The sequence below is a fragment of the Harmonia axyridis genome, chromosome 6 (assembly GCF_914767665.1).
Source record: "Harmonia axyridis chromosome 6, icHarAxyr1.1, whole genome shotgun sequence".
In the NCBI taxonomy this organism is placed as follows: domain Eukaryota; kingdom Metazoa; phylum Arthropoda; class Insecta; order Coleoptera; family Coccinellidae; genus Harmonia; species Harmonia axyridis.
Genome location: NC_059506.1, coordinates 30352683 through 30365773, shown reverse-complemented (window position 1 = coordinate 30365773; position 13091 = coordinate 30352683). Strand labels below are relative to the sequence as shown.

Below are 13091 nucleotides of genomic sequence, written 5' to 3'. Positions count from 1 at the left end.
TTTTCATTCCACCTAAGTGTTAGATGTTGAACTGGCAGTTGATTGTAATATAATTCTTAATTAAAATTTTCAGGATGAAAATGTTTTCACCAATATCAAAATTTCTCGATAACAAACAAATTGAACCATTGAAAAAAATAAGGCGATAGCATCTAGGGATTCATCAAGCCAAGTAGCTTGACATTTTAACCAACTACTTGACTTGAAATCAAGCTCGTGAAAAATTACATATTTGAGCTTGGCTTGACTTTAGATATTTATTGCTTGACTTGATATCAAGCTACTTGATATTACTTGAGCTTGATATGCACGCGGCGCACGGCATATATTTCTGCAATTTCCTGCGCGCTTAGACTAAATGAGGGGATTCCTCGAGCACCGAGAGACTTAAGTATTCGCCAGTGTAACTTTATTAGTAGTTTTCTCGCATTTCTATGAAATCTATTGGTAGATTTTGGCAGTTTCAGAAATATCTTTCCAAACTTGGCCAAAATGGCTAAGAATTTTTATCAACGCCAGCATTTTCAGCTCCTGTTGAAAGTCAATTTTCCAGAGCTACTTTTACAGTTACAAGAACCCGCAATAGGTCAGGCGACAAATCTAAAAGATGCATCATGTGTCTTAGATCCTGGATGGGAAATTATGAAACAAAACAAAGGCTGGAGATTTCTCAATATTAAGAAACTTTATTTTTTTATTATTTTTAATTTTGTTAGGATTTATAGTGATTTGCTTTATGTTTCTATTTCAAAACAGTTGATATCTTCGGTTCTCTTATACAAGTTTAATAAATAAAAGTGTTTTTTGCAAGGTTTCATATCATCATTTTTTATTGATGTATACTACACAATAAAACTGCCAAAAATCAAGTAGCTTGGTTCTTTATAAATAAATACTTGACTTGAGATTGAAAAACTACTACTTGACTTGAGCTTGACTTGAAATCAAGTCAAGCTCAAGCCAAGTAGTTTGAAAATCAAGTCAAACCGTGAATCCTCAAGTGCTGAAATTTTGGTTAAGAATTTCATAACAAAATTGGACCCTCATACAAATTGACGTGTTCTTTGAAATTTTTGATCACACGTCTGTTTCCGACTTACATGAGGATCAAGTTTTCATTGAAACGCCCAATATAGAAAAAAATCGTTCCATATTTGTTTATAGAATCCCGAATTTTCGAAATCGCGTATTTCCACCAGTGGCGTGCGTAATGCGGTCCTGCACATTGCCCACCGATATGGTGCACCTTTGGTTCCACCAACATTCAGTCCGGCATTCTATTCCACCTCGTCGTTCAACTGTTTCTTTCGCGATCTGAGTCATAGCAAGGTACTACCATCGCAACCAACTCTAGAGGCGGTGTCTTTGTCCACATCAGCGAAAAACAATATCTAGTCGATAGTGTAGAGTGTCCTAGTGGTTTTCCTTAATCTCCAGATGAAGCAAAGTATTTTCAGTTCGTACGATTATTGTTTAAATGTTTAAGGTGAGTAAAACGACCTTGACAGCATGGTTAGCATTGGTATTATCTTACTTAATTGGGTATGGGTCGATTTGTGTGGTACATTGGTCAATATTTGAAATAGCAATTTTGTGTTTGAGTTGAATTTAGAGTGTTGTGGTCAAAATTTGGTATGTTTTTGTTACTGTTTTATCGCTATTTCATGTTCATTGGAGAGAAAATATAATGTCCAATGAAATTTTCATTTTGGCTAGATTAAACCTGCAAATTTTGCATGAAAGGTAAGTTAGCTTCTGGTTTTTTTTGTCTCAAAGTATACCTCAAAATACGATCTAAAAATCAAGTTGCTGAGTTACTATAAGAGAGAAATATCCTGTTCAAAATCGACGAATGTAAATGAAGCATCTTATTCATGGTTTTCTTTTCAATTCGATCTTAAAATCAATTAATAAAATTTCATAAGTGATTATGAAACAATACGACATAAAACTAGAAACGATATGACGATATTCAATCAAATATTCATTACGAAAATTTTAACATGAGATTAGGTATTCGGCATAATAAATGTGGGTTAGTTTGAGCGTTATTTCTTACTTTTGAATTTATTAGATTGAGATGATTCCTGATGGATTTTTGAGAACAAAATATCGAATGTATCTTTGTTCTGCAATTCGATATACATATATAGCAGGTGTTTACGTAAATTATCGATCAAAAAGGAGTTTAATTACCAGACTGGTTTGAACGACCTCCAGCAAGTTTGCAACTGCTGAATTTCAGGATTCATTAGTCGAAAAAGCTTTATTCGGCTTAATTAGAATTCCAGACGAAGAAACCATCTTTTTTGCATTTTTCATCTTCCAGTTTTTTTAAACATCCGTTTCGATAAACTGAGATAGATTTCTAGGTAAAAAACCAACCGCCTTTTTTAGAGTTGGTATTAGTAAGAGCAGGTATTCTGATACAAGATTAAGTAAGGCTTAGATATCAGCATTTTTAAAATACGATCCAGCTTTTGAAAATGTCAAATATCAAACTATTTTGAATCAAGTATTCCGAATTTTTTCACCTACTTGTGGCACCTATAAATTGTACATCTTTGGGACCTTTCATCATGTAATTCTCATCTTTTATTATATCCTTATTTCGCATGTTATTTTTTTCAATTCAAAATTTGTATATTTTGTGTCCCTTTGTATGTTTCGTACGTTCTTTTCACCTTGCCCTCGTACTATGAACAAATATGTAAAGAGAAATATGAAGAGGCAATCCACCTCTGTGATAAAGTGCACAGTTTATTTATCCACACAAATATACCTTTGTTATGACGGTTTACTCTAAGCTAACATGAACACCCACATTGATAACATCCGTTCCAATGGTTTCATTTGTAAAGAGGTCAAAAATGAAAACCACATCATCATGAATTTAGTAACCACCATTACCATATCGAATTTAAAAGGTGGAAATGCTACCAAATTAGTGAAACAATCAATGACTCCAGTGAATTTCAACTTTGGTCTTACCCAACTTGAGGCAACTGAGAGCAAATAATAAAACTAAAATAAGTTGAATAGTTCAGAAGTTGGAAGTTGCTAAATGGTTTGAAAGACCTTGAGACTACCTTCTCGCCTTCGGTTCCTCTTTGTTTTAAAGTTGGCAGTCTCTCTTAAGTGATAAAAGATGTTGAAATGAAGGACCGGAAGATTGGAAAGAAATTTACATTTTTACACCGTTATGGTTTTTTCTAGAAATTCAATGTGAATTTCCAAAGATTTCACGAAGAAATTAAACGGTATTTCTTGGAATATGATATCACAAGTTCATTAAATCTAAAGGACTTCCGTATCCATTGCAACATCCCAAATATTACGCCATTCATTTCTCAGTTAAAGTGACACATTCACTTCCAGTATTTTTCAATTACGTGGTTGAAAACAAACCACAAACTTGCTTAACTTCAGACAGTTCAAAGTTCCCATGACTTTCAACCTAGAATATGCAATAGCAAATAAGGATCTTTATAAATCTCCTAACATACATTATTCTTAGATAAAATATTTCCAGCATTACGACTTGCAATCATCACTTATTATTTGGTAATGGTCAGCAATTCAATTATGTTACTTTTCCTTATTATTAACTGAATCGTTTTAAAAGTATCATCTATATTAAATTCTTCCAAAATTTCAACACCATTCTGAAGTCTGAATATTTGTAAGATTATCCCAAATTTTCGACAAAAACGCAGCATTCCGAGCTCTAATTCATGGCATTGAACTATAATCAGAACAGTCATGCTGATATCACCATAAAAAACGGTACACATTATAAAAGCTGTCATGGTATGTCAATATCAACTGACGTCGTACACCATTGACACTAATGACACCAAGGACTACGGAGATGCTGCAATAAACATGTTAATTAACCTAGTCGAGCTCCCTCTCTTCACCTAAAAACTGTGAATGTACCTAATTACAATTAGGTACAAAAAGACAAAGTTCGAGTTGTAATACGGAGGAGCATCATTAAGTTTTTCACCTATTTAACGGACTGCAGAGGAACTGGTAATAAAAAATGTATTAATAAAAATTTGGTCTTCTGATTATTCTAGTATCAGCAGCAGAGAGTTATGGCTCATTCTATGAACAAAGGAAAACTACGATCAAAGGATAATCATTCTCAGTGTTGCTAGGCGCTGGATGTAAAAAGCAGTTTAAATTTTGAGTACATATAAATCATTCAAAATGCATGAAAGAAATCGTTATTTTATTATCACGTACATTCGATGAAAGGTCGAAGTAGGTCATGAGAAAGTATGGCTTAGTCATTGTAATGCAAATGTTCCTAGAATTGAAATTGGATTAGATCTGTCAATCAGTCAACTTTTAGTAAAATCCACGGTTAGAATTTAACGGTGCAATGTTTTTTATCTGATTCATGCAAATAATTAAAAAAAGACAGCTGTCATTTTATTTGATAGCATTATCGAACACGAATACTGGTAAGAATTCGAATCTATGATTTCATAACAAGTCTAGATTTTTTATTTGCATGGATGCTGCAATATTTATTGATTCTGATGATCTTCAATCACATCTACATCATTCTCTCTAAACTTCATAGAATAGGAAATCAAAGCTAATAAATAATAATCACAAGTAGGTGAAGATTAAAGGAATTATCAGTAAGAAATAATTAGAAATACATTTAATTGCTCGTTTATTAACTTTGATTCCATTATCAAACCGATAAACAAGGCTTCTTATACAATCTATAATCTCTATTAACATATGTAATTGGAAATGTTTCTACTATATAGAGGTTGAGCAGAAAATATGAAGATTCAACAAATCATCTAGCTAGATAAAATATGAGAAAATGTTGCAGTCACAGTCCGCAAAACTAAAGCACTTTTGGGTAGTCGTGAAGCACCTTCTCAGCTGGCAATAGAGAAAATGGTGGATATATTGAGCTGTTGGGATAAGTTAGTGATGTGAAGAATCGAAACCGTGTGCGTCGCTCAAGAATAACTGTATTTTCGCATTTGGAGCTCCCAAAATCCAAGAGTGATTGTTAAAAAGACGCACCATTCTCAAAGTGTCACTGTTTGGTGCAGTTTTTAAGCTGGTGGTGTGACTGGACCTCACTCATTCGGAAATGAGGCTGGTGAAATGGTTACGGTGAATGGATTGCGTCACAGAGCTATGATTAATGATTTTTTATGGACGATGATACTACATGACAAACAAGCAACGAAATAATCAAAATTTTTCAAGAAAAGTTTCCTAATCGTATCATTCCTTGAAGAGGTGATCACAGTTGGCCACCGAGATTTTGTGATTTAACACCTCTAGACTTTTGTCTTTGAAGATATGCTAAAGCGCCAAAATCGATTTAAGACCTCAAAGATGGAATTTAATTTAAATGACCAAGGCCATACAGTCGCAAATGTGACAATTGGTCATAGAAAATTTCATGAAAAGGATATGGTGCTGCAACCGTAGCCGTGGCGGCCATTTATTTTATATTGTTTTCTATCATTAAAGGCATACCTTCTCCTTTACAAAGCAATAAACATCCATTGATTTCCCTTGGGAGATACTCGTTTTTTATATCAAAATGAAACCACTTATCGGTAAACCCTATACTAGAAAAGAAACATTCATAAGAAAACTGATAATATCTCTATTAGTATCACCTTTTAACAATTTCTTCGAGAATTCTTGGGATCTATCGTAGATTGAAGCAGATATCATTGTTTATGTTTTGAATGAGATAACAGCATAATATAAATCATTCGTTTTATATAAGCTAAGACCAACTTTAAAAAGCATTCTTGAATATTATTCATTGAACGATAAATATGTATTAGGTAGCAGTGGCAGCTCGTGACCTGATTAAATTGTCATAAAAAGCAGTGATGCAGAGTAAAGACAATAGCATTTTAAAACATTCAACATGCAACATTAATAGTTGTAATATTGAAGGAAAAGAATAAATCAAAAAATCACTCATCAATTTAAAAAAACTTGGGTACTAATTAGTTTTTACTTCAGTTTCAACTTTCAGCTATATTTTTCATCAATATATTCTTGTTTAGTTGTTTCCAAAACTTGTCTCCAGTTTTTGTCAAATTCTCGTAGGTATTCATAACTTAAATCCGTTCTTTCAATCAAATCACAATATTGTAACAAATTACTGACAAACGAAATCTAGTTCTCAAGCTAGACAGTAGACTCTGAAGATAATCTTCAAGGTCCAATAATTCAGGAAGATAGAGCTGTGCCGGATTGCTGACGTAGTAGGTTCATCCAGAGGCGTTCCAGGTAGAAACGGATGTGGTGCTTCCCAAAATATTGAAAATGCCGCCACTGATAAGAAGTATAAAAATAGGTTACCTTGAAAAAAAATTGATCACATAATCCCATCGAAGGAACAATCAAAATTGAATCCATTCATTATTTGTTAACAATAATGGGAACTTACTCCATTTCAATCACGGTAAAGAGGGAAATACCTTTAATGAGATCAGGTAAATATTTGGATTGCTGAGTGAATTTCCAACAAAAACAATCCAAAATTAACGCAGAAGATTAATGCAATAATATAAATTATTTTGTTTGGTGTCAAATAAAGTCGCAACTTATATTGAGCTGATATTTCACAAAATGTCATTGTTTTGAAGTCGTTCAAGTTGTGACCTCGAGTGTGCTACACCTGAAAAAGTGACATTTGATAACGGTTATTGTAGTGAAAATTTTCAAAAATGATTGGGTCAGTTTTTCTCGGGAAAAAGGTAAATTCCATAAGTTTTGAGGATATTTAGTATCATTGTTTATCAAGCTATAAACGATATGATTTGAGATGGATATATTGGCAACACTTTGTATTCTTTTTTGACATTTCTTATGTCATTTGTGTTCAGTAGGTTATGTGATTTAATCATGGAAAGATAGACGCTCTAACAACGTTTAGAAGTTATGAATTATTTTAACGAAAAATTGTATTCAATTATGAAGCTCATTTTTGGTTGAATAGTTCTGTATACAAACGTAATTGCCGATTTTGGGGTGATTAATATCCACACAAAACTGTTGAGAAACCATCTTTGAAACGAATAACGTTTTTGAAAAATCGATAACGAAACTACGTTGAAAATATGGGATGTCCCATTTAAGAAACACACAACAACTGAATGCTATTGATGAAATACAGCCAAATTTATGTGAGAAAGTGATTGGGTTGACAGAATGCATTACGTACAAGTCATAGTGGTCAATTTACCGATGTTATTTTCCATTCATAACGGTATAATCTAACCTTGAAAAAAAAAATTGTATCCTACTCAATAATTTACATATTTTTTTTTTATTTATAATTTGTATCTAGGTTATTGGAAAACTCATTATATTGTATAGTTTCCGAGAAATTATTTTTTTATCTTTACCACCGGTATTTAAATTAGTTGTCAACAAATATTATTGAATGATTGGTCAAATCCATTGAAAAAAAATCAACTGAGTTGCTCAAATGTAACATAACAATGTCCAAGATATGATTATTATGCTTTGCGCCTTGCTTGATGTCTTTTTAGTGATCAACCTTTGAGAATTAAGTTTTCAAGCAAAATTTGAAATTTGTTTCGATTCTACATATTCTGTAATGAGAACTTTCAGAAAGGGTCTTCCCTTATATTCATAAGGAATAATGAATCAATGAATCCAAATGAAAAACTGCGTTCATTCAATTTCGTATATGTATCTTTAAACTAAATGCCTTTAATAAATTTTTGCTTTATAGGCACTTATAAAGCTATATCATGAGGCTGATAATGAACAATGACACACCAGAAATTTAATGGTGTAATTTCAAACAATTATATTTATAATTGCTATATTGTAATATGTGGTCTTTGTTCACATAAACCTCTTAATATTTACTTAGAACTCATTTTTTAAAGTCAAGTTTACCTTCCCCGAATTATTTTTCAATACAATGTTGGAGGTCCAATTTACTAAAAAAAAATCACATTTTGACATAACCTTTCAAAATCTCACGAATATATTTCTTTTCCAGAAAACCCCCAAAAAAAGAATGGAAGAATTTCGTGAATTGAACTGGGATCCCATAACCTCCTACACAGATTATTCCAAACCCACCCATATCGCCTGCACGACAAGAATAGACCCCAAAGTAGCTCTCACCACCTTGAGAAACATCATACAATCCTCCAACGACCAAGAACTCAAGCAAAACTTCCCACAAGACGACAAAAGTCTCAACAAGTTCTTAAACGCTCGGAAACTCAATGTAGACTCAGCCTTCAAACTCATTCACAACTACTACTGGTACAGGAAGAAGAACGCCACAATATTCCGTAATATGACCATAGAAAACTGTGACATAAAGGACTGCATAAGAAGCTGTCTCCCAGGGGTTCTACCTTCTAAGGATAGGAAAGGTAGATGCGTGCTTCTATTTCTTGCTAACAATTGGGACTGTACATATGGGCTCATCAGTATATACAGAACCCTACTGTTCACTCTGGAGTACCTCCTGGAAGATGTCCACAATCAATCCAACGGTTTCGTGGTTATCGTCGATTGGACTGAGTTCTCTTTCAGAAAAACGTCACATTTTGGGCCTAGTATCCTAAAATTGATCGTGGAAGGGTTACAAAACTGCTTTCCAGCCAGATTCAAAGGCGTACATTTTCTTGGACAACCTTGGTACGTTGAGGCAGCTCTCATGGCAATAAAGCCGTTTTTGAACGAGAAAATTAAGGATAGGATTTACATGCATGGTAATAATTTAAGTGTGTTGCATGAGCATGTCCACAAAGATGTTTTGCCAGCTGAGCTAGGTGGTGAAAGACCAAGTTACAATCCAGAACAGTGGTTGAAGACAGTCGAGAATGGACAGAAGATTATTTGAGGGAGTTAAGACGCACCTTTAACCAATTTTTTTTAGTTTAATGTTGGAAAGTGAAATGGAAGGACTGAGTTCTCCAAAATTGGGAACATTGACGATCTCATGAGCTTCACTAAGTCAAAAGCGAAGATGCTGAATTTTGTGGAGAAGTTTGATGATGACAGAACCGTACATATTTCCAATAAAAAATAATTTAACTTTCGTATGTCTCTTGGCAATTTCAGAAATTTTATAAATGTTAGGTATAAAAGAGGAACTAGAGTTTTTAGCTCTGAATGAGGTACAACATCAACTCTGAAAATTTATTTAGATGAAAATTTGTTTAAACTTTACTGTCATCATGGTTAACGGGCTTTTCAAAATTAATTTCAATATTATTTATTTGTTGTGATAGGTTTTAAATTATGTTTCATGATAAAAATATGATAACCTCTTTGGACATCAGGACAATTATTGTAAAGAGTACGAAATAACATCTTTTGATATTCAAAAGAATTTAATCGAACACAAACAAAGAATAATATAAATTGTTATTCAAGTTCTGAAGAAAAATTAATTTATATTTTTGTATTTTGCTGGAACTGCTTGGACAATAATAGTCACAATATTAAATTGAATCTCCAAAATATTGTAAGTATATAAATAATTCCTTATTTTTCTGAGATTAGTATTTGTGATAGTAAACCAGTATTTTAGGAAATGTTATTGGCTTTATTGTGTTCAACACTGTCAATTATTTGACCCAGTCACTGTAAATAAACAATTCTAGTAGATTAGGTGTAGTTTTTAAATTGTGACATGAAGAAAATAAATAATTCTGTAGAAATATCGTTTGTATCATAACTCTCCTATCTGTTACTCATTATGGAATAAATTTTACTCGCGTTTAATGTTGAAAACAATTTAATTCTAAGGAATAATTATAATAGAGAGTATGTTACAGTAGGTACTTCTTAAAAAAAGGGTGAAAATATTTTAAATCCGGGTTATGAAAATGTTTTTGAATCATTTCTGTCAATGACACTACTAAAAATTATAAAGAAAATTTTACGAACTCGAATTTTGAACAAATGATTCCAGAATATAAATTCTTTGCATATTCACATTGAAAATATAAAAATAAGAAGATTAGAATGATTAGAATTGGTGGTATCAGAATTCTCATTGTTATTATTATGATTATTTATCTTTCTCAAGAAGATTTTGCAAAAAATTATCCATACACATGCTGAAAACATTTTCAGTTCTTCGCAACATTCTTTTTAAAGTGTAACAAAACACAACTTAGAAAATATATGTTTTCCCTCGAAATCAGATCAATGATGTAACCTTCGATAAGATATGATATGTCGAAAGTTTTGTAGGGCTCCCTATCTACTAAAATCCGATAGATAATTCCATAATTTGCCAGTTACTTTTGGAAATTCATCCTTTACAACAAACTATGTGTAGTGAAAAAACTTAAAATAGCTTCAGTGAAAATATGAACTTTTGAAAATGTTCCGTCAAGCATTAGAAGAAATGAAGAAAAACGAGGCAGCAGCTCTGGGAAACCTGAAGGCTAAATTGATAATCAAGGACGATTTGTTTTCAGCCACAGATGAAAATTTAATGAAGTTTTTGTATTCTAGAAGGCTCAGTGTTAGTGATACTTTGAATCTCATACAGAATCATCTGAAATATAAAAATGAAAATCAGAACCTGTTCAGGAATCTGAGTATAGGAGATCCCGAAATAAGGACAGCACTTGAAAATTCTTTACCAGGTGAGTGATCAATTTTTTTTATAAAAATTGAATGAAGTCATTGAATTTTTACAAATTTTATTTCTCGAAGAAGATATCACAAATGACCACCGGGATCTTATGATTTAACACCTTCCAATTTTTTTTTGGGGCCATGTAAATGATGAGGTCTATGTCAATTTATATTTTTCATTGTCTCGTTCATTTTCAACCTTCAAAATGTATGAATCTGTTGGTCAAGCTAGGAGAATCAATGCGGTATAACAACTTATGATTTCTAGGATTTTCATTCTCTATTTTTGGATTATGTACTTTCTAAAACGTAAACTTTTCCTTTTCAAAACATACCATGTATTCAATGTTTTTCAGAACTCCTGCCACAAAAGGACAGACAGTGCAGAACAATAATCGTCTTCCATGCAAATAACTGGGATGGAAAAATCAGTTTAATCTCGATATACAGGGCGTTGCTCCTCTGCCTGGAATTCTCATTACAAGATGTCCACGTACAAAACAATGGTTTCATCATTATTGTAAACTGGGAACAATTCACGTTCCAGAAATCAACCTGGCTCAGTGCTACCATAATAAGACACATGATTTTTGGACTTCAGGAATGTTATCCAGCGAAATTCCTGGAACTTCATTTCATCGCTCCTCCTTGGTATATAAGAGCTGCCTTCAATGTGTTCAAACTGACATTTAATGAAGAAATAAGAGAAAATTTTTTTACTCACGGGAGGAATTTGAGTACTTTGCATGATTTTGTTCATAAAGAAGTGTTGCCAACTGAACTCGGAGGGTCAATGCCTAGTTATAATTGTGCCAAGTTAATACAAGACATTGAAAACTTCTGCAAGCAAGTGGGCACGTGATTTTTATATATTTGATTTATATTTTGAAGATTCTATAATTTATGAGAGTGGTTTTAATGCAACTAGTTTATCTGTGTATGAAATGTCCATAGGATCATGAGTTTTATCATGTGATACTGATTACTTATTTTTTTACTGATCACTGACTGGGTGAAGTCATGAATGTAAAGTTAGACTTTAAAATTGAGCACATTTGTATCGATTTCCAAAAATTTTACATTGAAAATTGAAGTATAATAAAAGCGAAACTGTTTATTCGATAGTAAAAATGGTCACTTTTCCTTCTATATTTTTCGTTGGTAGGTATATCAAATATTTTAATTTTTTTTGAATTATGAATACATTAGCGCATCCACCATTTTGTCGTAGTTGACGATATTATTAACATAAAAGCACATCCATCATTCTGATGGTTCTAGTGATTGTGTTCGAAAAAAGATTTTGTTTCGACTATTGAAAATTGAGACAGCCTGAATCTTAAACTTAGAATGTTGAATCGTTTTATGAACGCGTTATTTTGCTGATATATAGAGTGTTCCTAAATTGGAGGTACAAAGGAAAATGAGAAATTCCTTGGATGATTCAAAGGAAAGAAGTCCTATGGACATGGGCCAGCAAACACTTTGTTTTCAAGACACCGAGTGTTTCTTGTATTCCTACTTTTTTGTGATGATTATACCAGTTTATCGAATCTTAATTAATCTTAGCTACAGATTGGGTAAATAGAATAGGTACTAATATTCATAATTAATTTATTTATTGCAGCATATTAACTGTATCTTTATACTAATTTGGATTTTCCTGAGAGTTACTAGAGAATTGTTTCAATTTTTTTTCTCGAAGTCGGTAGCAGATACGAGAACAAAACGACAAGTAACCAAAAAGTGTAGAACTGGACCTAAGTTTTTTTTGAAGTTTCTCTAAACCACCAGTGGTCCACCGAAAAAATGTTCTGGAGGAAAGAAGCGGGCGCTGTTCCAGGAACAATATCACCCTGTAAATTAACATTCAAAATTAGCATACCACATGATGAAAACTTTGAATTGGAATAACTATGCCAAATTTAAGTTGAATATCTTGTGAAGGAAAGGTGCTATGAGAAAAAAGGTTGAAAAAATCAAACTTTAACACCCTGTATCTCGAAAACAATACGTATGCGGGGCCATGTTTCTGGGACTTTTTTTTTAATGATCCAAAGAATCTGTCGTTATCTTTTGTAGCTCCAATATAATAACACTTTCCATGTTAATAAGAAAATCATTTAGTAATATCATCAGTAGATCTCTTCAGTTTCCTTATCAAGGTTTAAAAGGAAAATAATAATTTCAGAGCATTCACCATTTTGTAACTGGTTTGAACTGAAGAAGGTTACTTGTATTTATGGGTTATTATCTGGAAAAGGATAGCGTCAAAAAAGTAGTTTTATATTGAATTGAATGCCTCCAAGAACTATGATTGCCAAAGTTCATTATTTAAAAAAAATAATCGAAAAACTTCTCGTTTTGACGTCTATCCGCAGGCAACCCAAAATACACGTGAAAGTCCCAGCACAACCTACTCCGATTACGTT

At 32.6% G+C, this 13091-nt stretch overlaps 2 protein-coding genes across 3 annotated transcripts; both read left to right on the top strand.

Annotated features, from left to right (window-relative positions):
* Positions 1-1264: 1264 nt before the first annotated feature.
* LOC123681709 (clavesin-1-like) lies at positions 1265-9728 on the top strand. 2 transcript variants are annotated; one of them, XM_045619958.1, is made up of 2 exons: positions 1265-1486; positions 8048-9728. In XM_045619958.1, the coding sequence occupies exons 1-2, from the start codon at positions 1478-1480 to the stop codon at positions 8903-8905; spliced, it is 867 nt and encodes a 288-aa protein (XP_045475914.1). In that variant the 5' UTR covers positions 1265-1477; the 3' UTR covers positions 8906-9728. The 2 variants fall into 2 exon arrangements, with proteins under 2 accessions (XP_045475914.1, XP_045475915.1); XM_045619959.1 differs by lacking the exon at positions 1265-1486 and adding an exon at positions 1516-1632.
* Positions 9729-10136: 408 nt separating this feature from the next.
* Positions 10137-11784, top strand: LOC123681710 (clavesin-2-like). The gene is made up of 2 exons (XM_045619960.1): positions 10137-10667; positions 11016-11784. Exons 1-2 carry the CDS (start codon positions 10400-10402, stop codon positions 11519-11521), a joined length of 774 nt encoding a protein of 257 aa, XP_045475916.1. The 5' UTR covers positions 10137-10399; the 3' UTR covers positions 11522-11784.
* The last annotated feature ends 1307 nt before the right edge of the window (positions 11785-13091 follow it).

Coding starts and splice junctions, on each gene's coding strand:
- LOC123681710 (XM_045619960.1), top strand. CDS start 10,400: ATGTTCCGTCAAGCATTAGAAGAAATGAAGAAAAACGAGGCAGCAGCT. Junction 10,668..11,015: donor ACTTGAAAATTCTTTACCAG/GTGAGTGATCAA, acceptor AATGTTTTTCAG/AACTCCTGCCACAAAAGGAC.